At 57.0% G+C, this 27,411-nt stretch overlaps 1 protein-coding gene across 1 annotated transcript; it reads left to right on the top strand.

Annotated features, from left to right (window-relative positions):
- On the top strand, positions 1-26,754 carry LOC142426628 (myosin-6). Its single transcript, XM_075532222.1, has 37 exons — positions 1-201; positions 1,282-1,425; positions 1,751-1,907; positions 2,013-2,040; positions 2,295-2,406; positions 2,684-2,776; positions 3,444-3,507; positions 3,805-3,903; positions 4,365-4,468; positions 4,564-4,702; positions 6,296-6,564; positions 6,786-6,956; positions 8,142-8,451; positions 8,843-8,910; positions 9,180-9,267; positions 9,357-9,474; positions 9,600-9,723; positions 9,969-10,105; positions 11,533-11,788; positions 11,943-12,185; positions 12,361-12,537; positions 12,816-12,961; positions 13,151-13,241; positions 16,355-16,744; positions 17,590-17,716; positions 17,819-17,937; positions 18,940-19,136; positions 19,711-19,894; positions 20,082-20,247; positions 20,376-20,500; positions 21,557-21,865; positions 22,177-22,380; positions 23,614-23,739; positions 23,855-24,130; positions 25,465-25,560; positions 26,260-26,394; positions 26,734-26,754. The coding sequence occupies exons 1-37, from the start codon at positions 1-3 to the stop codon at positions 26,752-26,754; spliced, it is 5,814 nt and encodes a 1,937-aa protein (XP_075388337.1).
- The last annotated feature ends 657 nt before the right edge of the window (positions 26,755-27,411 follow it).

Raw genomic sequence — 27,411 nt, forward strand, 5'->3', positions numbered from 1 at the left:
ATGAGTGATGCCCAGATGGCCGACTTCGGGGCGGCGGCCCAGTACCTGCGCAAGTCTGAGAAGGAGCGCCTGGAGGCCCAGACCCGGCCCTTCGACATCCGCACCGAATGCTTTGTGCCCGACGACAAGGAGGAGTTTGTCAAGGGCAAGATCCTGTCCCGGGAGGGCGGCAAGGTGACCGTGGAAACAGAGAATGGCAAGGTAAGAGGTGGCACGGGCAGGGGCAGGGAGAGAAGGGTTTTGGGGGGGGAAGTGCAAGGGTGTCAGCTGCCGGCCCCCCAAGGTGAAGTGGCCAGGCAAGAGGGCCAGTTAGGACCCCGGCCCTTCTCAGAGCCCTCACCAGTGGTGGCACCCAGAGGTGGGCTGGTGCTCTCAGCTGTGGTCCTCCTCAGGAGAGTCTTAGAGAGGAAGAAGTCCCAAGTCCCTGTCTTGCGTTGGTATCCCTTCACTCTGGGCCCCCATCTCCTCCGTGGCCCACGTTTTTCAGGCGTTCTTCTCCCAAACTGAGAGAACACTCTTCGACCCATGCCAAAATCAAGAACAACAACCAAACGGTTTGAGCTGAACACTCAGGACTGGTGCCAACTGGCAGGCCCAGTGAAGCTGCTGGCCTCTGGGCCTGTTCACACCAGCCCTGAGCATTGCCACCGGCCCATGGACCTGCCTTAGGGCAGGACCTGCACACACTTACGGACTGAACTGGGTGGCCCGCTCAGGTGTGGCATGATGGACCACACCCACCAGGGGCTCTGATTCTGCCCCCAGCGGGGCTGCGGCCACCGAAAGTCTCCGCTGGCTTCCTCTCCCGTAAAGCAGATGTTGAAATACCTGCCCAAAGGCTCGAAAGACCTCAAGGCTGGACGCCGGTCAAATCACACCAACAGTGACCCAGGAGGGTCAAGGGTTGATGAGTGATTTTGGCCCCGTGAGAGTTTGCCCTAAGCAATCTAAGCCTTCGGGCAGCAAGTCATTTTCAAAGACTCAGGAGCCGTGTGTGTGTGTGTGTGTGTGTGTATGTGTGTGTGTGTAAGCGTCCTTACGCACCTGTTCCTGGACCCTGGAGCACAGGGACTGGCAGGTGATGCTGAGGGCCCCTGGCAAGAGAAAGGGCCCCGAGGACAACCTCTAGACGAGAGGGACAGCAGGCAGCTACGTTCTCCTGGGAAGGTGTCCTGGCCGAGACTGGGGCACTGGCTCAGAACACTGGCCTGTGTTCTAAGAGGGAAGACGGGCGAGTGATGGGCGTGTGGACCCTCCTGCCCACCTGTGCTCCCTCCCTAGACGTTCACGTTGAAGGAGGACCAGGTGTTGCAGCAGAACCCGCCCAAGTTCGACAAGATCGAGGACATGGCTATGCTGACCTTTCTCCACGAGCCGGCCGTGCTCTATAACCTGAAGGAACGCTACGCCGCCTGGATGATCTACGTGAGTGGGCCCTGCACGTGCAGGGGGGTCTGCAGCCCCCCCCCATCCCCCCGTGGCCCAGGGGACCCTCTGGAGGACAGGTTTCTCACAGGACTTGAGATGTGGCTGACCGAACACCAAGTAGGCAGAGGCAGGTCCCAGATGAGAAGGGAGGTTTCCTCCCCAACCTCTGGGCTCTGGGGTTCGATCTGACCTCCCCTCTTCCTGGTCCCCAAGCAGCCACAGGAAGAAAAAGTCACACGGAGGCGTTCAGAGTCCCCTGCCTGCCGCCACTGGGTTTCCTGTGACCTCCTGTCATGCCTGGCCCTGTCTTTTTCTGCTCCAGACCTACTCCGGCCTCTTCTGTGTCACCGTCAACCCCTACAAGTGGCTGCCGGTGTACAACGCGGACGTGGTGGCCGCCTACCGGGGCAAGAAGAGGAGCGAGGCCCCGCCGCACATCTTCTCCATCTCCGACAACGCCTATCAGTACATGCTGACAGGTCAGGAACCCCTCCCCACCCCCTGCCGCCAGCCCTGACCTGCATCCCAGTAGCCACCCGGGCCCTCGGCCCTCACCTCACAGCCTCTCCTCTTTTCTCTTCCAGACAGGGAGAATCAGTCCATCCTTATCACGTGAGTGAGCCCCGCCGGCCCACCAAGGGCACAGGTGGGGTGGATAGAGGCTGGCTCTAGGGTAGGAAAGAAAGGGGCATGGAGGGTGAAGCGCTCCCTAGAGGCACAGCAGCCTGACGAGGGTGGTGGAGGGCATTCCGCAGAATGCCAGGCTCAGCTAGAAAGAGCTGCAACTGACGCTGGGGTCTGGAGAGCAGGCGTGCTGACAGAGAGCAGTGGGGTTCCTGAGTTTGGGTTGGTTTCTGTCGCCCCAGCGGAGAATCCGGAGCTGGGAAGACCGTGAACACGAAACGTGTGATTCAGTACTTTGCCAGCATCGCGGCCATAGGAGACCGTGGCAAGAAGGACAACGCCAACGCAAACAAGGTGCCCAGCAGAAAGAGGGCCCAGGCCAGCTCACTCCCCAGCCCTGCCCCTGGGGGCAGCAGCATGCCAGGACTCCGGAGGATCAGCCCAGTGCTGAGGAGCCTCCGGGCAGGAGATGCCCTCTGGGGGGCCTGCAATAGCTCTTTCTGTGCACCCCAGGCCCACCTCAGCTCATCACCTCCCTTTCCACCCCCGAGGGCTGTGTGTGGGCTGGCCTCCTCACTCCCGGCTGCAGGGGGGTCGAGGGATGAGCCTTGCGTTTCTGCTCCCTGCACAGGGCACCCTGGAGGACCAGATCATCCAGGCCAACCCCGCCCTGGAGGCCTTCGGCAATGCCAAGACCGTGCGGAACGACAACTCCTCCCGCTTCGTAAGTGCCCTTGACCAGCTGCCAGGTGGCCTCCTCTGGCCTCTAGGAAAGCAGGGGGCTGTTCTGCCAACATTCTGCACCACACCCTGTCAATTGCATTGCGTTTGGTTTGGGTCGGGGCGGAGGGGGAGTGTCAACACAAGCACACACACACACTCCGCGGAGGGGGAGTGTCAACACAAGCACACACACACACACACACACACACCCTCCAAACCCTCCCCGCCCAGTCTGGTGTGAACAAAAAGAGGGGAGTCCTCCCCGCTGTTGCAGTACCAGGCGGCGGAGCCAATGTTGACCACAGTTCAGATTTTCCTCGTGACCGTTTCCAAAGCTCTTCCGCAGCCCAAGTGGGAAAAGAGCACAGACTTTGTAGCTAAATCCCAGACTTCCCACTTGCTCAGTCTCCATACCTGCACATCGCTTCACCTACGGAACAGGGGCCAGACTACCCCAAAGGCTGTTAGAGAATGATCCGAGATGAAAACAGAGGCCCCCACAGGAAGTACTGGGTGCATGTCGATTCCCATGTTGTGTTTCTGGACACCCTTCCCCCTGAGACATCAAGAACATTGTCAGAACCATCCGAGCCAGTCTGAGTCGAGCGGAGGAAGCCGGTGTCTCCGTTCTGGCCAATTGCTTCCTTCTTGGTCCTGTCCACCCCCAGGGGAAATTCATCAGGATCCACTTTGGGGCCACTGGAAAGCTGGCTTCTGCAGACATAGAGACCTGTGAGTTTTGAGAAGGGGGCCCTTCAGTGTCCCTCCCTGGGCCCTCCACTGCTGCCTCTTTCCCAGCTTGCCAGCCTGCCATCTTTCCCTCCACCTTTGTGTCTGTTTTTCTTTTGGCTTTAGGCGCTCTCTCTCTCTCTCTCTCTCTCTCTCTCTCTCTCTCTCTCTCTCTCTCTCTCTCTCTCTCTCAGCTCTTCTCTCGCTTCTCTTGCAGTTGGATGTTTTCTCTCCTGCCCTCCACCGTGGATGGATGCATGGATGCCCTGACCCACCTTCTGCCTCTCTCCTTCCCCTCAGATCTCCTGGAGAAATCCCGGGTGATCTTCCAGCTGAAGGCTGAGAGGAATTACCACATCTTCTACCAGATCCTGTCCAACAAGAAACCGGAGCTGCTGGGTAAGCCCCACCGGAGGCTCCTCCTGGCCTACCGCCCTCCTCTGTGGCTCGCGTGCACGCACAGTGCACCCGCACGCCCCGTCTCTGAGCTGTGCTCTTCCCTTCTGTCTGGGTCAGCTGCATCCTCGCCAGCCTCCTCACTCCACGCCGCAACCCGCTCCTGCTCTTTCCACGTTTCCCTCGTCCTCTTGCTTCCCTTCTCTCTTGTCCATTCTCTGCTTCTCCCCTTTGTTGGCTCCCCCTTTCCCCAACTTACTCACCTGCTCCCACCCCACCCCACCCCCTGCCCACCCGCCCTGGCCCTCCTCCTCGCCCATTCTCTCAAGGACCTTGCTGATTCCTCTCTTCTCATCCCGCTCTCTCTCCTCTTCTCCTCATTCTACCCCTCCCGTGCCCCTACTGCACCCTCTCCCCACCCCTCTCTGCCCAACCCTGGCCCTCTGCCCCCCTGCCTGGAGCAGACATGCTGCTGGTCACCAACAACCCCTATGACTACGCCTTCGTGTCCCAGGGAGAGGTGTCCGTGGCCTCCATCGATGACTCCGAGGAGCTCATGGCCACGGACGTGAGTCAAGAAGGCGGGTCTGGGGAGCAGAGGGCCCCTCGGGGCTCCAGGAGCTGCTCCCTGTACCCGCCCTGTGCTCTCTCACCCCACCCCAGAGCGCCTTCGATGTGCTGGGCTTCACCCAGGAGGAGAAGGCCAGCGTCTACAAGCTGACCGGGGCCATCATGCACTACGGGAACATGAAGTTCAAGCAGAAGCAGCGGGAGGAGCAGGCCGAGCCGGACGGCACAGAAGGTAGCGGAGCACCGACAGAGCCCCACGGAGCGGGGGTGACCGGACGGGGCAGGGTCTTTCATGCCATGTCCAAAAACGGGTTCCTTGCCTGTCACCAATTCTCAAGGAATGAGGTTGACACCGGTTATTTGAAACGTGATAGAGTAGGAGGGATTCAGAAGCAATATGAGACCACGATCCCTAGGGAGCGGGAGCAGAGCCCGTACACTCACTGCCATCGCGTCGGTTCCAACTCCTCCTCGTGACACCTTTGCCAAGGGCTGTGCCTTTTTCCAAGGGTAGGCTCCAGCCCCACCCACCACCCACCACCCACCCCTGACTACCTACCCTGTCTCCAGCTTTCTCCTCAGTTGGAAGCCGACCGGGCCTCTGACTCCCACCCTCCCAGACAGACCAGCAATCCCAGGCCCAAGGCTGGAGCGTAGATGGGGGAGAATGAGAAATAGGAGGGGCAAGACAAGGGAGAGATGGGCAGGCAAGTAGGCCTCCCACAGTCCCACCAAATCTCCAAAAAAACCCAAGTGCACGAATCAGAAAGGAGTGCGGGGTCTTTCATTCTCATTGTGGACTAAACTTCACCAACCCCAGGAAGCACACTCCTGCAGCGGGGTGTCCTGCCCGGGGCCCCAGGGGAGCCCCACGGGGCTCTGTGACACACTCTGTCTGAGCGGAGGCGGCAAACCGGAGGTCAGGGTACAGTCCAGGGTATTGGCCTGTCCAACCCCTCTGTGAAATGGAGCGATCGCCCTTTCCAGCTCGCTCCTGGGGCTCCTGTGACAACCTTTTTCTTTTCTTTAATTAAAAGATCATTGTATTGTGCAGCTCCTACAACAATCCATGCATCATTGTATCAAGCATATTTGTACATATATTGCCATCATCATTTTCTAAACATTTACTTTCTATTTGAGCCCGTGACAAACTTTTAAGATGGAGTTGTGACGAGGCTAATAGAATGAGACCGATACCTGAGAACATTCCTTTGGGTCTCCCTCAGAGAAGCCTTGCTCCCCGTCTGTCCCGATCAAAATGCCACGTCTAAGACCACCCATTATCACAAATTCCAGCTATCAAATAAAATAAATGCCCCTAAATAGAGATCCTCTGGATGTTGGGCAGCGCTCTGGGAGGCCTGGATGTATGGGGGGCGGGGGATGAGGGAGGCATCCCACGAGCCCAGGTAAACTGGTGGATGGGTCAATCGAAAGGACGGCAGGCTCAGGGCTGCACTAGACACTGGGAGATGAGGCAAATGAGGTGGGAGTGGAGAACATCTAATCCTGTGTGTTCTGAGCCTTCCTGGAAGAGACAGAGGAGGGTGAGGACCATGGTGACGGCAAGGTCGGGGAAGGACCGGCCCAGAGACAGCCACTAGACACAATGACGAGGCAAGAGGATCGCCCTGTGGTGAGAGGCCCCGCTCAGGACAAGGGGGCCTAGGTTTCAGCCTGAGCAGGCAGACGTGCGCCCCCTGGCCCTGGGCAAGTCCTTTCATCTTCCAGGCCTTGGCTTCCTCCTTCAAGAGAAGAGGCTGAGTGGGGTGCTTCCCAACTGTTCGGAAGGTGCTCACTCCCTCCTCTCTGGCTTGCCTAGATGCCGACAAGTCTGCCTACCTCATGGGGCTGAACTCAGCCGACCTGCTCAAGGGGCTGTGCCACCCTCGGGTGAAAGTGGGCAACGAGTACGTCACCAAGGGGCAGAATGTCCAGCAGGTGTACTACTCCATCGGGGCGCTGGCCAAGTCCGTGTACGAGAAGATGTTCAACTGGATGGTGGTTCGGATCAACGCCACCCTGGAGACCAAGCAGCCTCGCCAGTACTTCATCGGTGTTCTCGACATCGCTGGCTTTGAGATCTTCGATGTGAGTCTGCGGAGCCCTCAGGCTGGGGGGAACACAAGGGGCCGGGGACCGTGGGGATTCATCCCACGGAGGCAGGGACCAGAGGCTCCCCTGCTCCCTCTGGCCCTGAGATGGGAAGGGTGCAGCTATGTGTCTGGCTGAGCTCCCTGTGGGTCACTCCAGCCGCCCCCCACCCCCCCCCCGTCCCCTGCTTGCCTGACCGGCTCCCCTGCCCCCCGCAGTTCAACAGCTTTGAGCAGCTGTGCATCAACTTCACCAACGAGAAGCTGCAGCAGTTCTTCAACCACCACATGTTCGTGCTGGAGCAGGAGGAGTACAAGAAGGAGGGCATCGAGTGGGAGTTCATCGACTTCGGCATGGACCTGCAGGCCTGCATCGACCTCATCGAGAAGGTGCCGCCGCCTGGCCCCACCACCTATGCCTCCATCCCCGCCATCTCAGACAATGTGGCAGCCCGCTCCGCGGTGAACTCAGGAAACCAGGCTCCTTAGAGTCCTAAGGCTCCCTCAGGCCTGTCTTAGAGGCTGTCTCATTGCAACATCATTGTCATACACGGCATGAGTCCCTTCCCTCTCCCCAGGATCTAACACCCAGTCTCTCCCCGCAAAGAGTGTGAGGGATCCCAGTGTCTTCAGAGTGTGCTGTGGTAAAGGAGAGGACTCTGGGCTCACTGGCAGCCCATTGGGAACATCGTTCGTGGGAAGGATCCCACACAGAAACAAGGGATGTTGGGTTCCCATCCCTTTCCTAAGGAGCACCTTTCTCCCAGGTGACAGAGACAGCGGTTGCTTTCAGCTCCTCTGGTCTGTAGGCATTTCTCAGGGAAGACAGGTGGGCTCCTCTGGGGCTGCCCTCCCTTGTGCCAGAGCTGACCTAACTCACAGTGTCCGTTGGTCTCGGCCGGTACGGGCCAGGGGTCTCAGTAGCTCACCCTCACCCAGCTCAGGCTCTGCCCTGAGACAGGAGTCTCCTCGCCAGCTTCGGTTCGGTACCAAGTCATTCTTTCCCAGGGTGCCGGTCTCCCAGAGACCCCCACTCATTTGAAACCCTCTGGAAGAGTGTGAGTGTGGGTGTCGTATTTTTGAAAAGGAGACGCACCCACCATCTCTGGCATCATCCAATTATCAAGAGAATTCCTGCCCCCCAAACGCTCAAGAAAAACCACACGTTCCGCGGTGTGTTTTGTGCTGTTGACAAAGCTTGGGCCCTCCAACTATTCCCTGAAGAGTGACCGCCACTGTTGTAACAGACAGTGATCTGACCCTGCGGTCTGGCGTCTCTAACACACACACTAGCCCTGCTGGCACTCCCACCTTGGCAGGGAAAAGGGGCTGGGTAGTGAGCCTACACAGCATCTCACTGGGTCCGCTGGGCATCAGCTGGACCCTAATGCAGTTGGGTTCCGGTTAACTCCAGGAATGTTGACTTCCTATCTTGGACAAAGAGGGATGGGCGGAGGTTCCTTTGGCCCGCCAGCAATACCGGGTAGTGGAGTCTTTCCCATGACCTGGTGTAGGACTCCATGGGAGCCTGAGAATGTACTCAGTGAGGCTGTCTCTACCTTCTCCTTCCCTCAGCCCATGGGCATCATGTCCATCCTGGAGGAGGAGTGCATGTTCCCCAAGGCGACCGACATGACCTTCAAGGCCAAGCTGTATGACAACCATCTGGGCAAGTCCAGCAACTTCCAGAAGCCACGCAACATCAAGGGGAAGCCGGAAGCCCACTTCTCCTTGGTGCACTACGCGGGCACCGTGGACTACAACATCCTGGGCTGGCTGCAGAAGAACAAGGACCCGCTCAACGAGACGGTGGTGGGCCTGTACCAGAAGTCCTCCCTCAAGCTCATGGCCACACTCTTTTCCTCTTACGCCAGTGCTGATTCTGGTAAGGGGCAGCCCCTGCACTGGGGAAGAGGCTTCTGAAGGCACCAGGGCTCAGGGTCCAGCTGCTTCAAAGCACGTCTTGAGACAGGAGAGCTTGTGGGCCATGGGATAGGAGTCACCTGGTTCAATGACGACTCTTCAGCAAGCACCGGCGGTGGGTGGACAGGGACGATCTGTCTTCCGTGCATGCTCTTATTTAGCCCTCCCGACAGCTTCTAGAGGTGTCTCTCCTATCCATTACAACTTTCTATCATCCGCATGCAAAAACAGAGGCTCGGAGAATAAGTTGTTCAAGGTCACAGAGCCAGGGAGAGGCAGTGTCCAGACCCCTGTCAAGGTCTCCCTCGGATTCAAGCCATTCTGTTCCCCATTCCTTCTCTTCTTCTCAGCAGACGGTGGGAAAGGCAAAGGAGGCAAGAAAAAGGGCTCATCCTTTCAGACCGTGTCAGCCCTCCACCGGGTAAGAAGGACCCCCAGTGCCAGAACCCCCATAGCAGGGGGCGGGGTAGGTCTAACCCAGAGTCTGTGGGATGTATCATCCTCATCTGAGTTGGGGGGTGGGGGAGATGGAAGAAGCTAGAATGACCTGGTCATTGGGGGCATGCGCATTCTACACAAGCCTCAACTTACCATCTCCATTGAATCAGCTCCCTGTTTCTTTAAGGGCTCTGTTCCCTCCCACAGGGATAGTCCTTTTGACTTCTAACTCCCTACCCTGTGCTCCCCCAGGAGAACCTGAACAAGCTGATGGCCAACTTGAAGACAACCCACCCTCACTTTGTGCGCTGCCTCATCCCCAATGAGAGGAAGGCTCCTGGTGAGTGTCCGGGAAGGGTTTACTCTGGGGGAGATGCCCGGCCTTCACTTGGCCTAAGGCTGACCTCTCTCCACTCCCTGCCTCCACAGGGGTGATGGACAACCCCCTGGTCATGCACCAGCTGCGCTGCAACGGCGTGCTGGAGGGCATCCGCATCTGCAGGAAGGGCTTCCCCAACCGCATCCTCTATGGGGACTTCCGGCAGAGGTGGGTATGCGGTGGGGGCACCCCAAGTGCTTGGGAGCCTGGGCAGCCTGGGTGGGGAGAGGAGTCTACAGGGGGCCCTGGGGTTCTGTGGGCAGGGCAGGGTGATGCCAGACACATCTCCCCAGGTACCGCATCCTGAACCCGGCGGCCATCCCGGAGGGGCAGTTCATTGACAGCAGGAAAGGCGCAGAGAAGCTGCTGGGCTCCCTGGACATCGATCACAACCAGTACAAGTTCGGCCACACCAAGGTGAGTGCGGAGCCCAGCCGGGTGTGTGGCCCCATTGAGGGGAGCAGCTGGGGCCTCAGGAGGGAAACGCCAGGTTCCTGCTTTCCCAAACCAACCCAAGGACTAGACCTTAGGCTTCCTGTCTGTGTTGTGGTGCGTGCTGTGAACAGCTTATGTGGACCATTGGTCCCCTGGGAGGTCGGCCAGGGTCTCCTGCCCTCTCGCACGGACACGAATGCTTCCTTGGGTCTACCCCTTGCCCGCAGGTGTTCTTCAAGGCCGGGCTGCTGGGGCTGCTGGAGGAGATGCGGGATGAGCGGCTGGGGCGGATCATCACGCGCATCCAGGCCCAGTCCCGGGGCCAGCTTATGCGGATTGAGTTCAAGAAGATTGTGGAGAGGAGGTGAGGCGGGAGGGTACATGCGGGAGAGGCCCCCCCCCCCCCCAGCAGCCAGGGGCTGGCAAACAGACAGCTCTTATGCCACTTTATCGCCAGCCACTTTCCCACTGTTTCTCAGCGTGGCTTCTTTGTCAGAAAGGACGTTCCCATAGAGAAATACAGATTGAAACTCTAGTGAGAGACCATTTTAAAACACAGCATTGATCAAAAAAAAAAAATCAAGACGTCTCTCCCACTGCCTATGGCTATGCAAATGAGTGCCACCTCTGTGGAAAAGGATTGGTGGTGTCTTTGGAAGTTGGCTGTTTACACGCCCTCCCAGTCTGCTCTCGAGTGTAATGCCACGGAGAGCCGTCCATGTGTGACCATGACACACGGCAGGGTCTTCTTAGGAGCGTTGCACAAAGAGCAGCACTCTGGAAGCAACACAGCTTCCATCAGCAAAGGGGTAACGAAAGCGCGGTCTGCTCTCTGAGTGGAAGGCTAGAAACCAGTCAGGACGACGGCGTGATCCAGGCGGTGCCTAACTTACGAATAAGTTCTGCCCTGACGCCTCCATCGTTCGCTGGTGCTGATTAGTATTGTCTTTTATTATCAGTATCTGCATACCTTTTGCTTGTCACGGGGGTTGCAAACATGACGCACAAACATCTGTAACTGAACCTTACAGATGAGGTCAAGAGACACAATGGTTTGAAGCGCAGTGTGTTCGCTCACGGTACCTTGATGTGCCCTTAGTCTGGCGCCACCTGCACGGTAGCTTTTGGCCTGAAGGCAGGCTGTTGTGTTAGAAAAAGCACGTCACAGCACGATACGTACAACACGCTGCCCTTTGCACCGCGCTCCAAGAACAATACCTTGTTTAAAGGTACGCAACATGTGGCAAAATATGGTGTTGAAAACAATCGAAGAGAAAAACATAGGATTTAGAGCAATGATCCTTCTAACGGGAGACGGAGGACTAGGATCAGGAGTGGTACAGCGGTCGGCTGCAGAGCTGTCGATGTGTAATCATTGTTTTGAGTGATAGGCTCATAGGCATTCATTTTATTGTTTTATAGGTTCTTTATTTATAGGTCTTCAGGAAAGCTGAGCTACTCATTTATAAACAATCATCTAATTTTAACATGTTTGAAGTTTTCATGAGGATACAAACACTAATCATAAGTAGATATGATATAAATGGTAGCTTCTACTCCTACACAGCCCCAATATTGATTGATCAATTAGTGAATATTTACTGAGCACCCCCTTGCTCCTGTGGTGATATGGGGGGACAAGAGCGTAGCATATCAAGGCTACAAGGCAGGGCTCCTTGTTCTCAGACGGCTGTAGGTTTCCCAGATGGGCACGGAGGCGAATCCAGTTGGTCCCAGAATTGGATGTGTTCTTTCCTAAGGACGCTGCCTGCTCCCCTGTTTCCTTGTCAGGGATGCCCTGCTGATAATCCAGTGGAACATCCGGGCCTTCATGGGGGTCAAGAACTGGCCCTGGATGAAGCTCTACTTCAAGATCAAGCCCCTGCTGAAGAGCGCAGAGACGGAGAAGGAGATGGCCAACATGAAGGAGGAGTTTGGGCGCATCAAAGAGGCGCTGGAGAAATCCGAGGCCCGCCGCAAAGAGTTGGAGGAGAAGATGGTGTCCCTGCTGCAGGAGAAGAATGACCTGCAGCTCCAAGTGCAGGCAGTGAGGCCCCGAGATTGTCACCCTCACCTCTCCCCTTAGATGAGAGCCCATCCCACCACCGGGGACCATGAGTCTAGGAGCTACATCTCTGTGTGAAGACCCCAGGTCTCTCTCCTCTTCACCACCAGCTCTCCTCTCTGTCCTCTTCCCCCAGGAACAAGACAACCTCAACGATGCGGAGGAGCGCTGCGACCAGCTGATCAAGAACAAGATCCAGCTGGAGGCCAAGGTAAAGGAGATGACGGAGAGGCTGGAGGACGAGGAGGAGATGAACGCGGAGCTCACGGCCAAGAAGCGCAAGCTGGAGGACGAGTGCTCGGAGCTCAAGAAGGACATTGACGACCTGGAGCTGACCCTGGCCAAAGTGGAGAAGGAGAAGCATGCCACCGAAAACAAGGTGAGGGGGGCCCGCCCGCTCCTGCTCCCCCTCCCGTGGTTCCCAAGCCACACTGCCCGGACCACTCCGGGGATCCCGAGAGAAGCCTTGGTCCTTGGCTTGGGTGGTCTCCGTACATATCTCCAGACCGATGAGCAGGCTGGTGACCTACTAAGGATGGGGCTCTTGGCTTCAGGTGAAGAACCTGACAGAGGAGATGGCTGGGTTGGATGAGATCATCGCCAAGCTGACCAAGGAGAAGAAAGCTCTGCAAGAAGCCCACCAGCAGGCCCTGGACGACCTGCAGGCAGAAGAGGACAAGGTCAACACCCTGACCAAGGCCAAGGTCAAGCTGGAGCAGCAGGTGGATGATGTGAGTAGTAAGAACCAGCCCATCGCCATGTTACCCCGGTCAGGCCTTTAGGGGCAAGACCATGCCCGAAAGTCAGAAGTAGCCTCTGGGGTCCCTGGAACCTTTCTGCTGTCTACAGTCCCTAACGATACTGGGTCTCTGAATCATTTGTGCTCCCAGAGGTGTCTCTGCCAGCCTGCCTTTTCACTTCCCTGGACTTCAGGGTTCGAAGGGAGCAGAGGAGCGTGTACCGTGTGTCTGAGGTGTTCCACACCCTGCCCCTTTGTTCTCTCCTTCAGCTGGAGGGATCCCTGGAGCAGGAGAAGAAGGTGCGCATGGACCTGGAGCGGGCAAAGCGGAAGCTGGAGGGCGACCTGAAGCTGACGCAGGAGAGCATCATGGACCTGGAGAATGACAAGCAGCAGCTGGAGGAAAAACTCAAGAAGTAAGAGTCTGTGGTGACCAGGAGGGCTTATGGTACAGGGTGCTGAACTTCTACTGACTGTTGACTTAGGCACCAGGGATGAGGAGGCCAACTGCCAGGGTGGTGGCTGATCCTGGTACGATGAGACCAGAGAAGGGAGTGGGGCTGGAGGAGCGAGGACTGCCTGTCACACCTGCCCTTCTCCTCCAGGAAGGAATTTGACATTAACCAGCAGAACAGTAAGATCGAGGATGAACAAGCGCTGGCCCTTCAGCTGCAGAAGAAACTCAAGGAAAGCCAGGTGAGGTTCTCCCTGCACAGATAAGGCGGGGGATGGGGGGTGGGGGGTGGGGGGTGGGGGGTGTGTGTGCTCTGATCCTTGGTGGTCCAGGCTGCCTTAGCTGCTCAAGGTTCTAGACAGGATCTCGGGCTCCAGGCATCCCTAGAGACACCCCCACCCCCCGACTTCCAGCCACTTGGAAACACCTGACTCCACAAGTTTCTTTGAGGTGCAGAGAGAACCATACCTATTAAAAGGGCTTCTCTTTCTGAGATACACTGTGCCTCGGGGCGGGGGGGGGCAAGTAAAGGAGCCCCATTCTCCTTGAACCCCTCCTTTGGTGACACCCCCCCTTTGTATTGGAGTGAGAATAAGTTTCTGGGAGCAATGACCTTTGGAAAGAGCAGTCTGTGGTCCTCCTGGATACTACCCACAACCACTAACCCGGGGTGAATCTCCAGAGGGCTCCAGAAGATGGCACTAATTCTGGCTCTGCTGAGCAAGTCACTTACATCCCAGAGCCTTGGGGTCTCCTCTCAACTGCCATAGGGGCGAATGATACTTGCCTCACAGAGGACTCCAAACCAACTCCCTCTGTGGTGTCGATTCTGACTCACGGAAACCCTATAGGACAGGGAGTAACTCTCCTCGGGAGCAGAAAGCCTCATCTTTCTCCTGAGGAGCAGCTGGTGGTTTCCAACCGCTGACCTTGTGACTCACAGCCCCATACGGCCTTCTCATCCCTCTGCAGGAGGAGATTAAATGGACAGCCACAGTCCCCCTTCCCTTAATGCGCTTTGAATCGTAATGCACGTTGAAGGCCTGCTTGTCAGGTGCGACCGGTATTGTCATCAGTTTTATGGCTGCAGATGCTGCGTGCCAGGTCTGGACATCATGACCTCAAAGGCCAGCAGGCTGTCAGCGGCTGAGGATCTTATCCCCTCATCCTCTGGGCAGGCTGTAACTAGTGGAGAGAGCTGGGTGCTCTTCAACCCTGGGGACCATGGTGCAAGTGACACCTTAAGCACAAGTCCACTCCCTGGGGCAGCTCAGATCCTGCCTGTCGTCAGAGATCATTTCTCTTCCAATCTTCTTAGAGGCCTTTCTGGATTTTAGCCAGAAGTGTGTGTGTGTGTGTGTGTGTGTGTGTGTGTGTGTGTGTGTGTGTGTGTCTAGGTCTGAGCCTAGGCAACTGCTTCGGGCTTTTGGACCAGACAAACAGCTGTTAGCCACATGAGCTCTTGGCAGTGGCTTATGGCTGCTGCTTGTGAAAGCACAGCTCAGAGTTTCCTGCCCACGCTCTTACACACAAGTCCCAACTTCTCCATCCTGGGAACAGAGGCACTGTGGTCCTCTTTCCGCATTGACCCGCATGCATCTTCCCCTTTGCTGATGGCTAGCATGACCACAGATTAGGATGGTAGCGGGGACAGTTCCCCCTATGAGTCAAGGACAGCACCATAAAGATTATGTAGGCGTGTGATACAGAGGACAACACTCTGCTAGCACTCGGTCAGCCTGGGAGGGAGCCCAACCCTGGGCATCCATCGAGCAAGCCCTGGAGGATAAGAAACATGATTAATTGTGCTTTTTCCTTCCAAGCAGAATGTAGGAGATTGTAGTGATCATTTGATTGATTCAAAAGGCATGTTCTTATAAGATACACTTGTAAGATACTGAAATCCACTTTTGTTTCTTTCTCTTTTTGCCTTCTGGATGTCAGACAGAGTCCAGTGAATCTTTGGGATCTCTGAGATGCAGGCTTTCCCAAGATCCCAGGTTCTTAGAATTCAGGACCGCAGGTGCTCAGACAGTCTGAACTGACCTTGGAAAGAACCTGGGACATTTAGCTTTGACCAAATCTCTACTAATGGCAGGTTTTGCCCTGGTCACGGAGCGGTCCACGTGCTGCACTGCCAATCGCAGGCCAGCACTCTGAAACCACCAGCCGCTCCACAAGAGAAAGACGAGGCTTTCTGCTCCCGTAAAAGACTTAGGGGGTGGAAACCCCCTGGGGCAGTTCTGCTCTGCCTTACAGGGGAGCTGTGAGTCAGAATCCACTGTGGTTTGGATTCTTCCCAAGAGGCAGGTCCAGGGGAGTCCTGTATCATCACGATCCTAGTATTGGTAAGGGTATATCATGTGTTACCCCCTGGACAATCAATGCAGAAGATGCTACAGGCAAGAATGGGCAGCTGTGTGATTTTCCTCTAGAAAATGATTTCTCTTTTTATTCAAAGAGCATTTTCTCGTATGTCTGTGAGAGAGAGAGAGAGAGATCGTTTTCTATGTCCTTGGCAGTCCCTTCATCCCAGGCACTGCTCTATGGATTCTTTGCAGTCAAGATCTTTTAGTAGGCTTTGACCTCTATGGGCTAAGCTTTGCTAGGAGAAGATAGGGGAACCAGCCTCCTGCATTTTTAAAAGATAATTTTATTTTTTAAATCATTTCATTGGGGGCTCGTACAATGCCCAAATCAATCCATACATTCACCCATTGTGGCAAGCACAGCTGTACACCTGCTGCCATCATCAGCCCCCTGCATTCTGATTCAGACACCACCACCACCCCACCACCCCCAGGTCTTGTGTTGCATGTGAGGTCTGAACGTGAAGGTTTTAGAGCAGGGCTTCTCAGCCTCAGCACTACTGCTGTTTTTTGACCCATATTAGTACTGTGGTTCTCAACCTGTGGGTCGGGACCCCTTTGGGGGGCTGAATGACCTTTTCACGGGGGTTGACCGATTCATAACAGTAGCAAAATGACAGTTATAAGTAGCAATGAAAATAATTTTATGGTTGGGGGGGGTCACCTCAACATGAACTGTGTGAAAGGGTCTCACTCACAGCATCAGGAAGGTTGAGAACCAGGCGTACCTTTCAGGGCTCTGTCCCGAGTCATAGAATATCTCATGCCCGTGAACTGCCAGCAGCCAAAGTCATGACAGTCAAAAGTGCCATTAGACATCACTACCTCTCCTAGGGGGCAAAATCGCCCCAACTTAGGACCCCTGCTCTGGCTGGACCTGAGTGCTTCCAACCAGAGTCTCTCAGGACGCGGGGCGCAATTGGGGGCCCGGAGCAGGGGGCCAAGGGATGGGGTGCTGGGTCTGAGCCCCTCGCGCCCCCGCGCAGGCACGCATCGAGGAGCTGGAGGAGGAGCTCGAGGCAGAGAGGACCGCGCGCGCCAAGGTGGAGAAGCTGCGCTCAGACCTGTCCCGCGAGCTGGAGGAGATCAGCGAGCGCCTGGAGGAGGCCGGCGGGGCCACGTCCGTGCAGATCGAGATGAACAAGAAGCGCGAGGCCGAGTTCCAGAAGATGCGGCGCGACCTGGAGGAGGCCACGCTGCAGCACGAGGCCACGGCCGCCGCCCTGCGCAAGAAGCACGCCGACAGCGTGGCCGAGCTGGGCGAGCAGATCGACAACCTGCAGCGCGTCAAGCAGAAGCTGGAGAAGGAGAAGAGCGAGTTCAAGCTGGAGCTGGACGACGTCACCTCCAACATGGAGCAGATCATCAAGGCCAAGGTGGCCGCCCGGCAGCGCCCTTCCACCCTCTCTGTGTCTTGTTTGTTCCCCTCCCTCACCCTCAAGCATCTGCCCCTCATGTCCCCAGGTCCCCCCAGCTCCCCCACACCTCACTCCTAACCAGCTCTCCCTTCTCTAACTCATGCTAACGCTTCAGATTACAAGGGGGTACCTCCAAATATCCGGATGTGATGTCAGGGGAATAGTACACTTGGGGTTTATTCCACCAGGTCAGACAGTGTTAATCAAGCTTTCTACTTAGAGGTTCTGAAAAGATTGTATAACAGTGTGCGACAAAAAGGCCTAATTTTGCCACCACGATAACGCACCTGCTCACGCAGCCATCTCGGTGAGCCAGTTTTTGGCAAAAACCAACATGCCTCTCTTGGCCCATGCACCTTATTCACCTGATCTCGCCCTGTGAAACCTCTTTTTGATCCTGAGAATGAAGAGGGACATGAAAGGATAGTGATTTGAGGATGTAGAAGAGGTGAAGAAAAAAAAAAACCAAGGGAGGTGCTGTCTGTCAGCCATGCAAATAGATGAGTTTGAAAAATGTTTCCAAGAATGGAATCACAGATTTGCCAAAATGTACTGAGTGTAATGCAGAGTGCTTTGAAGGCAATAGGGTTGTTTTGTAAAAAAAAAAAAAAAATTAAATACATAGGTTTGAAAAAAATAAATTCCAGTTTTCTTTGGGTACCCCATGACCCCCACTCACCCTCCTGCCCTCTGACCCCCCCCCCATCCTCTGGCCCTTTCTCTGCTCAGCTTGCCCCATTCTCTGCCAACACCAGCCCCTCTCCCACTTACCCGTCCCGTATCGTGTCCCTTGCCGCCCAAAGGCAAACCTAGAGAAGGTGTCCCGGACGCTGGAGGACCAGGCCAATGAGTACCGCTTGAAGCTGGAGGAGACCCAGAGGTCCCTCAGTGACTTCACCACCCAGCGGGCCAAGCTGCAGACCGAGAACGGTGGGTGCCCCAAGCAGCCCTCCCCCTGCCCCAGGCTGGGATGTGGGCTCCCACGCCCTGGCCTCAAACCCCTGGCCTCAAACCCCTCCTTCCCACCTCCAGGAGAGCTGTCCCGACAGTTGGAGGAAAAGGAGGCTCTGATCTCACAGCTGACCCGAGGGAAGCTGTCCTACAACCAGCAGATGGAGGACCTCAAGAGGCAGCTGGAGGAAGAAGGCAAAGTACGGCCCCACAGGCACTTGGGAGATGCGCTGGGTGCTAGCTCTGGGGCACTCACCTGAAGGCTGGAGATGCAGCTTGCAGAGCGAGCTCTGTGATCGAAAGCCCCTCTGGTCTAGGTGCCCCCACTCTCAGCTAAAGCCACGCTCATGGCCAGAGTCGATTCTCACTGAGAGCAAGTCTGCACAACAAGGCAGAACTGCCTTGAGAAGCTTAAGTCTTGATGAGAGCAGAGGGGCTCGGCCTCCTTCTGAGCTGGCTTGTGGTTTTGAGCCGCTCACCTGTTGGTTAACAGCCCAACGTGTAAGCACCACAGCACCAGGGCTAAATGACACCATAAAAGTCATCTAATGACTCTTTTCTTATTCTGAAGGGCCACCTTGGAAGGCAACTTAAAGTTTGGGAGGTTCCCGGCTTGGGGCTGGGTTCAAGTTCAAATAGAAGAGAACAACCTAGGGATATAGTGAGGGCACCTAAGAGGGAGTCTAAGTCAATCGCTTGGTGTCTTGCCCAGCCTCCGTTCCCTCCCCTGTACAGAGACAGCAGTGACACCTTGCCTGCTGCGTGCGGGGCACAGGAGGAACGGGAACCGGCCATTCTGCAAATCCCACAGTGCCCGATCAGCCTTCCTTGTGGCTAGAAGCCATTAAGCCAGGGCAGGGAGTCCCGTCGAAAGACCTGTACAAATGGGTCACATGTTCGGCTGCTAACCTACAGATCAGCCATGCACCCAGAGGTGCCCAGGAAGAAAGGGCTGGTGGCCTCCTTCCCCCAGAGCAGCCACTGAACACCCTCTGCAGCACGGCTGGGCCCCGACACCCACCGTGACCCAGGTGACTTGGCTCGATGGCAGCTGGTCTCAGGATCAATCATCTAGCTCCACTAGGCATGTGGTGGTGGGTGAGGTGACAGGAAAACCTAGGGACTAGCTGAAGACACAGGCGAGGACTAGGGTTGCCTGGTGGGCAGAGCTGTGTCCATCGCTGGTCCCCTCGTCCCCCCAGGCGAAGAACGCCCTGGCCCACGCACTGCAGTCAGCCCGGCACGACTGCGACCTTCTGCGGGAGCAGTACGAGGAGGAGACGGAGGCCAAGGCCGAGCTGCAGCGCGTGCTGTCCAAGGCCAACAGTGAGGTGGCCCAGTGGAGGACCAAGTATGAGACAGACGCCATCCAGAGGACCGAGGAGCTGGAGGAGGCCAAGTGAGCTCTGATTCTCATGCAAGCAAGAAGGAGGGCGAGGACCCAGGAGTGGAGACAGGCAGACTGGTCGTGGGAAGGAGGTTTGAGGTGGGAGAGCCAGGGACCCATTCCGATCTGTGAGAAAGGCGTTGGGCAACAGAGTGGTGAATAGAAGTGCTTGAAATGAAGCCTGGATCCTGCACTTTGGTGAAACCCGGGTTGGCCCTGACCCACTTCCTGTGACAGGCGAGCTTTTGGCCCGGGTTATACCTGATGCTCACGTATAAGACGAGCAAAAAGCTTGTTGGTCAGAGGAGCTACCGTCGATCAGCCTGGTATGTATGTGTGTGCTCAGGGTGGGAGACTTCCACCCAGATGCCACTGCGGGGAGGAAGGTGTCCGGGGGACCCCGTCCTGGTGGACTCTGTCCTAGGCACCTACAGCTTTGAGTCCCTCTAGGCTGGGGTGCCAGGGCATGCATGGCTGTCAGTGTCCCGAGGAGCTGTGGGAAGCGGGTGATAATCCCATGGGGTCATCCCAAGGCCCCACTGTTCCCACATTGAGTCACACAAAGCTCCCTCTTCCCCCTGGGCAGGAAGAAGCTGGCCCAGCGGCTGCAGGACGCCGAGGAGGCAGTGGAGGCCGTCAACGCCAAGTGCTCCTCCCTGGAGAAGACCAAGCACCGGTTGCAGAACGAGATCGAGGACCTCATGGTCGACGTGGAACGCTCCAACGCCGCTGCCGCCGCCCTGGACAAAAAGCAGAGGAACTTCGATAAGGTGGCCGCAGGCGCAGCACCGTGGCCGGTGGGGGGGGGACAGGGGAGGGCACCGGGTCAGCGGGAGGCCAGAGATGCGCTCCTTAGAGGCAGGAGGTCCAGGAACCACAGGGCAGGGTGCTGGGCCTGGAGGGGGTCCTGTGCGGGAGCAGTGGGGTGAGTGACCCCCGCCCCCACCCCCCGGGCAGATCCTGGCCGAGTGGAAGCAGAAGTATGAGGAGTCACAGTCGGAGCTGGAGTCCTCGCAGAAGGAGGCGCGCTCCCTGAGTACTGAGCTCTTCAAGCTCAAGAACGCCTATGAGGAGTCGCTGGAGCACCTGGAGACCTTCAAGCGGGAGAACAAGAACCTCCAGGGTGCGGTGGGGGGTGGGAGGGGGTGGGTATTGCCATGTGACCCAGTCTTCCTAAAGTCACCCGCACAAAAAGATATGCCCCGCCAGGGACACCGGCAGCCCCCACTGAGTCACGCCCCGCCCCTACAGAGGAGATCTCAGACCTGACTGAGCAGCTGGGCGAAGGAGGAAAAAATGTCCATGAGCTGGAGAAGATCCGCAAGCAGCTGGAGGTGGAGAAGCTGGAGCTGCAGTCGGCTCTGGAGGAGGCCGAGGTGAGGGCCTGACTGCCTGTCCCTCATCTTCTCTCCCTGTCTCCGGCTCGTGTCGCCGTCCTTTGCGTGCCGGATCCTAACCCTAAGACAAAGTCTGTTAGCTTCTTGTCCTCAAACCCAAGGTCCTCTCACCCTCTGAAACCCCTTATCCCTGCCTTGTCCCTCCGTCCTCACCCTCAAAGGCTCCCTTGGACAAGTCACAGGGTATCTGCCATGGGGGGCCCTGTGGCTTCCAATACCCATGACTCCCTCCAGCACCGGCTCTGCACAGAGGACAGCATCCCAGGCGGCTCAGAGGCAGTAAGGGGCCGTTTCCCAGCGTGGTTTTTATTTCCAGACTGGCAACCATAGCCACTAATCAGAGACGTGCTCCTTAGAGGCAGGAGATGCAGGAACTGCAGTGCAGATAGTTATGAGGGGCATGGGCTCAGCAGGCAAGCAGCCCGGCGTGTGACGTCCTGGGCTATTGGCCAGGTTCTCCAACTCACTGCGCTCCCGTGTTCACATCTGTAAAAGTGGGATTCCTTGTCCATGACCCATAAGACTGCATGCACGGTCTTTATCAAGATGAAGTCGGGGGACACAGTGCAGCACTGCAGGTCGTTCAGCTGTCATTTGATTCGACCTCACGAACTTGGGGAAAGCCTGGAGAGTTGGGGCTTTGACTTTTCCTGCTTGAGGATGAGGGACCTAGGAAACACAGAGAGAGTTTGGAATCTGTGGTTCTGAAATTCCTCTTTTTTTACGATACTCCGTGTGGAGTCAGACCACTGAGCCATGTTCGGGCTGGAGGATTCAGGCAAGTGTGAAACCCAAACCTTTTCCTTGACTACAGAAGCCCAGCAAGTCAGGAAGCCCGTCATTTCCAGCCTGACAGCGCCTTCCAGGACCTGGGGGTGCTGGTTCCACTGCCCACTCACTTCCCGGTTCTGTTCTCCAGACCACTGGGCCACGGCTGATCTCTGCCTCCCTCCCTGACCCTGGGGCCTGACCATCTGCCCTGCTCCCTTTCTCCCCTCTCCCTGCCCTGTAACACACACCCCCCTCCTCCACCAGGCCTCCCTGGAGCATGAGGAGGGCAAGATCCTCCGGGCCCAGCTGGAGTTCAACCAGATCAAGGCAGAGATCGAGAAGAAGCTGACAGAGAAGGACGAGGAGATGGAGCAGGCCAAGCGCAACCATCTGCGCGTGGTGGACTCGCTGCAGACGTCCCTGGATGCAGAGACGCGCAGCCGCAACGAGGCCCTGAGGGTGAAGAAGAAGATGGAGGGCGACCTCAACGAGATGGAGATCCAGCTTAGCCAGGCCAATAGGACAGCCTCAGAGTCTCAGAAGCACCTGAAGATCACCCAAGCCCACCTGAAGGTAACAGAAGTGGGGTATCTCATCACAAGTGGGGAGGGGATGTCCAGAGAATGGTTAAGGCCAGGAAAGGGTCTTGGGCTAATGGACATAAGGGAGTAGGTGTTACCTACCTCCTGGGCTTGGAGGCTAGGGGAATGCACAACTGACCAGATCCTAAAGTAGATCCCAGATGCCCAGCCTCCCCGCCAGAGGAGCAGATGAGCAAATGGGCCCCATCTTCCCTCCAAGTGACTGACAATGGGATGGAATGAGAGGCTGCCTGGAGAGGGTAGGGTCTGGGCCTCTCCTCATGGCTCTTTCCCGATTCTCAGGACACCCAGATCCAACTGGACGACGCCGTCCGCGTCAACGACGACCTGAAGGAGAACATCGCCATTGTGGAGCGGCGAAACACCCTGCTGCAGGCTGAGCTGGAGGAGCTGCGGGCCGTGGTGGAGCAGACGGAGCGGTCGCGGAAGCTGGCTGAGCAGGAGCTCATCGAGACCAGCGAGCGGGTGCAGCTGCTGCACTCCCAGGTAAGGGCAGCACATGGAACCCTGCTGAATGTCAGGTGGCGCCAGAATGGCTGTGGGCACCAGATGCTCTGGGCGGGGGTGTGCAGCCAGCCTCGCAAAGTCTGTCACCTCTTGGGCCAACTAGCGTGGTTAGGAGTGATTGCCACCCCTCCCTTGAGAAAGGGGCTCTGATTGCAAGACCGAAGAGTGCCGTGGTTGATTGGTGATGTCTGTCAAAGTCACAAGCCTGGACGTGGTGGGATGCACCCTCCTATTTGATGTCTGCAATCTAGAAGAGGACCTCCGTTTGCTCTGAACCTAGGGGACTTTGGACGTTTTAAGAATGGCCGCAACCCATTCACCCTGGCTTTAGTTATACTCCGCAGTGAGTGTTCGTGGCCATCTAGTGCACCACCCAAGGGGCCCTGGCGATGTAGTGGGGTACGTGTTGGGCTGGGAACCACCAAGTTAGCAGTTTGAGCCCCAGCAGGCACTTCCCGGGAGAAAGAGGAGGGGTCCCGCTCCTGTGAGGGCTCACCGTTCTCCTCGCCCCATAAGCTCACCATGAATCAGAATGCACTTGATAGCAGTGAGTTGGCTCACTGGGGTTACACTGCCACGTGGGGTTTTCTTCAGGAATCTGGGGTCCACGCGAGGAGGACACCATCCATTGACCTGGTCCCCCTCGGGACACAGACATGCTCTCTGTAACTACAATCACTTCTAGATTATTTCTCTGCTTAAAACAAACCCCAAACCCCAGTTGTTTCCATTTTCCCCAGAGCACTCCCCTGCTCCCGTATAAACGTGTTCCTGAAGGGGGTAGAACGTTGCTGCTTAGAGACGTTCCTCAAGACGGAGTCACTCTGGACACATGTCCAGGACGTGTCTAGGTTCATAGGGAGCGAGGGCAAACCAAGGGACATCCCAAAAAGCACGGGCTACTGCGAAGCCAAGCCACTTGCTGTGAATCCGCCCGACCCACGGCTCTGATCCGTGTGTGTCAGAGCAAAGCTGAGCCCCGTGGGGGTTTCAAGGCTTGATTTCTCCAGGAGACCGCCAGGCCTTTCTTCCGAGGTGCATCTGGGTGGATTCCAAGGGGCAACCTTTGGGTTAGAAGCCAGGTGCTTCACTCTTCCTGCCACCCAGGAATGCCTGAAAACAAACGGCCCGCCTGTTAATGTGCTCCGGATGGAGGTGAGGAATTGGGTAAAAGAGAATACGTGGTCCATAGTTTTCTCTGCCAATGTCTAGAACACCAGCCTCATCAACCAGAAGAAGAAGATGGAGTCAGACGTGACCCAGCTGCAGTCAGAGGTGGAGGAGGCCGTGCAGGAGTGCAGGAACGCCGAGGAGAAGGCCAAGAAGGCCATCACAGATGTGAGTCCCCTGGAGGAGATGCCCCGGCTGCCTCCACGGTGCCTGCTGGCCCTGGTCCGCGCGGTGAGCGTGTAAGGACTCGCCTAGACCCCGTGCGCCCTTCCCCGGCCCCCAGGCTGCCATGATGGCGGAGGAGCTGAAGAAGGAGCAGGACACCAGCGCCCACTTGGAGCGCATGAAGAAGAACATGGAGCAGACCATCAAGGACCTGCAGCACCGCCTGGACGAGGCCGAGCAGATCGCCCTCAAGGGCGGCAAGAAGCAGCTGCAGAAGCTGGAGGCCCGGGTCCGCGAGCTGGAGAATGAGCTGGAGGCCGAGCAGAAGCGCAACGCGGAGTCGGTCAAGGGCATGCGGAAGAGTGAGCGCCGTATCAAGGAGCTCACCTACCAGGTGTGGGCAGGGGCCCCATAAGGAGTGAATGGGGAATAGGTGTTCTAGCCTCACCTTCGGGCCCACACAGAGACTGGGCCCTGGAGAAGGACATTCAGTTCCCTACTAGGGATGCCAACTGCCCTCTCCTCCCGCCACTCTCTCCTCAAGAACTGTCTGTAGATTCCGTTTCTTTCATATGTGCTGGTGTCTGCCGAGCTTCCGTCCATGTGTTTTCTAGCGGATGGAAATTCCGTGTCTACTTCCTGAAGGCTCTTCTAACTAGTTTGTTGTTTTTTTAAAATCACTTTAAGGGTTAAACAGGAAGGCCTCAGAGTAATCCAAGGAACCTTCCTCCCTCCCACGAGCTGAAAGGGAAAGACATCGTGTGGCACTTTAGGGATAAGCGCTGAGGATAAGAAAGAACAGAAGCCTCAGAGATTGTCCGGGGAGATTTTGCATCAGCGATAGCAGGTCTTTGAGAAAGAAGCCCGGCCTGTCCTAAGACCCCTGCGACCCTCAGAGCCTTCCGCCCCTGACCTCCCTTTTCACGGGCTGCCCAGGAAGGAGAAATGGTGGGAGCAGGGGACAGTGACCCATTTGACGGTTGGGTGCCCGAGGCTGACGCAGACCCACCAAGGGGTCTGCATAAACCTGGCGATGGCGTCTGAGTGGAGGAAACAGGGCAGACCGCGATTCGGAGATAGGCTTGTTGCAGGAGACTGCAGCCAGGGATCCCAGTTCCTGAATCCTGGTTCCATACAATTCTTAGACCGCGTCCCTGAGTTGCTCCGTGTGTTCTCGCCTGGTGCTGGTACGGCATCCCTGCGTGCAGTGACGGAGACTGGATTACGGCGCCTGCCCAGATCAACACAGGCTCCAATGCAGGCAGTTAGGCAGGCTCACAGGCAAGGGGAGACACGTCGCTTGAGAATGTCCCCTTCTTCCACCCTCCTCCTGATTAGTCCTCTAGTCACAAGGGACCCACCAGCGGAGAGCCTTTCTTTTGCTACCTTCCTCCTCCAGGCCGTGCTGGAACAGACCCAATATGACACAGTGTCACCTAAGGGAATCCTGTTTGGAGTGAGCCTCACCCACTCATGCCTTCCAGCTTTAGAAAAAACAGTCCTTGTTGATTTTTTTTTCCTTGTTGATTTTTTTTAACATCCCTGACTCTCGCCTTGCCTCTTTGATGGACAAGTGGGGTCAGAGATGTAATCTTCTCCACCACCTCGCTGCCCCAAGCTATTGGATGGGGAGGCAACTGAAGATGTGGAGAGAAGAGGAAAGATGCTTGCCTTTGCTCCTCCCACAAACTGACGTCTTGCCCACTCCACCCCATGCCCCTCTCCTAGACGGAGGAGGACAGGAAGAACCTGCTGCGGCTGCAGGACCTGGTGGACAAGCTGCAGCTGAAGGTCAAGGCCTACAAGCGCCAGGCCGAGGAGGCGGTATGTTCATTGCCCTCGCCATCCTTTCATGCACACACCTACTATGTGCAAGAACTGGTGAGCAGGCGGCCCGGACAAAGGCTTGCTGTCCCTCCTGACTCTCAGGCACTTGATACCCACTTGCCATGTGCCCAAGAGCCGTGTTGATCTCTCAGAGCTAGTAAGGTCAATGCTCTACTGGACCCAGCCTCTGCCAGCAAAAAGTTTACAGTCTATACCCCTGAAAGCCCAAGAGAAGGTGGTGTGGGCGCTCCTGCCAGCACGTGGCAGGGAGACGCTGTGGCAGGGAGGGAAGGAGCCAGGGAGGCTTGACAGGAAGGTAGCTCTGGGCTGGGGCCAGGGAAGAGGACCTGATTAGGTCTAGAGCCGTGAGGAGTTCTTGTAGGTGGGCGGAGGAGTGCCTGTGAGGCGTTCATGCACACACTTGTGCAGAGAGCCTCTGACTGGCTGGGCAGTGAAGCTGGGCCCTGAGCGGGGCTGGCACAGGCAACAGTGGAGCCCTCTTGAGCAGAGGGTGGGCCTGGAGGGAGCACACACATGCCATGGGAGACGCAGGTGAGGAGGGAGCCAAGACAGGAGCAGGCTACCACTGGGGAGGCTGGCTTGGGTACTCGGGTGATGGCCGGGAGCCAGGCTAGGCTAGGAGACTGGAAACACCTCCTCTCAGTCCCCTCTTCACCTTATGCCCCCACCCGGCAGGAGGAACAGGCCAACACCAACCTGTCCAAGTTCCGCAAGGCGCAGCACGAGTTGGATGAGGCGGAGGAGCGGGCGGACATCGCCGAGTCACAGGTCAACAAGCTGCGGGCCAAGAGCCGGGACATCGGGGCCAAGGTGGGACAGCCCTGCCCCCCAGGTTTCACCTGTTGCCCCCCCCACACACACACACACTAACACAGGCTGTGACATGAGTGCCGCTCAGAGTATGCACTCTGCGCCCTGTATTTGGGCAGCCCTGGGGGTCCCGCAGCCCCTGCAACCTGACAACGTCTCCAGAAAGTCCCCGTCTCCAGCCTGTAAACCACAAGGAGCTCTAGCAGGGAGCCCTGAGAGCCCGAGGCCCACACTGCTCCCTCTCTGGGACTCCCCCAGGCCCTTAAAGCATAGAATGTCCCCCTCACACCCACCTTCCGACCCGCTGCTCCCTCTCACCTCTTACTCCTTTCTCCGCAGAAAATGCTGGATGAGGAGTGAAGCCACTGCCCACCCCACGGGGAGCCCACCCTCGCTGACCCCTAATAAACACAAGTGCAGACACGGCCTGAGCCCCTCTGTTCTTCCGGGCGACTGTGCATCCTGAAGCAGGGCACCCTGGGAACAGGTGTCCGAACGACAGGATCCGCCAGGGCGCAGGACAGCCACACACCACAGTGTCTGCATCATCCCTATCTCACTCACTGCCATGGGGCCCGGGCAAGATAGCCATCACCCCCAGTTCTGCCTGCCCAGTCAACCAGGGCAGGGTGGAGAGATGAGAGGGGTGAATCAACTTGGGGCGGTGGAAGACGAACTCTGAGTGCCAAAGGTGAAGCTGCCCACTACCCACACACACCCTGTTTCCACCAGAAAACTGTTCCATTGAAACCAGGCTCAGGGCTAGGTGGGCAGTGAAGGGTGCAAGGAAGGTTTGGTACTCCCTCACGGGAAGTTCCTCCCACTCCATTTGATCCTGCCTCTGTCACCTCAGCTTTGTGGGTCAGATCACTACCCTGGAAACATCTGGGTAGTTGACAGGGAGCCAGAACCAGTGTGCCTGGCCATCCAAGCCTGGCCATTGCTCCTCCCACGCTGACACTAGCGAGTCCACAGCTGTACCTGTGCCCGCCCCTAGATTCCATTCACCGCCACCCG

This window comes from Tenrec ecaudatus, chromosome 14, assembly GCF_050624435.1.
Source record: "Tenrec ecaudatus isolate mTenEca1 chromosome 14, mTenEca1.hap1, whole genome shotgun sequence".
Taxonomy (NCBI): domain Eukaryota; kingdom Metazoa; phylum Chordata; class Mammalia; order Afrosoricida; family Tenrecidae; genus Tenrec; species Tenrec ecaudatus.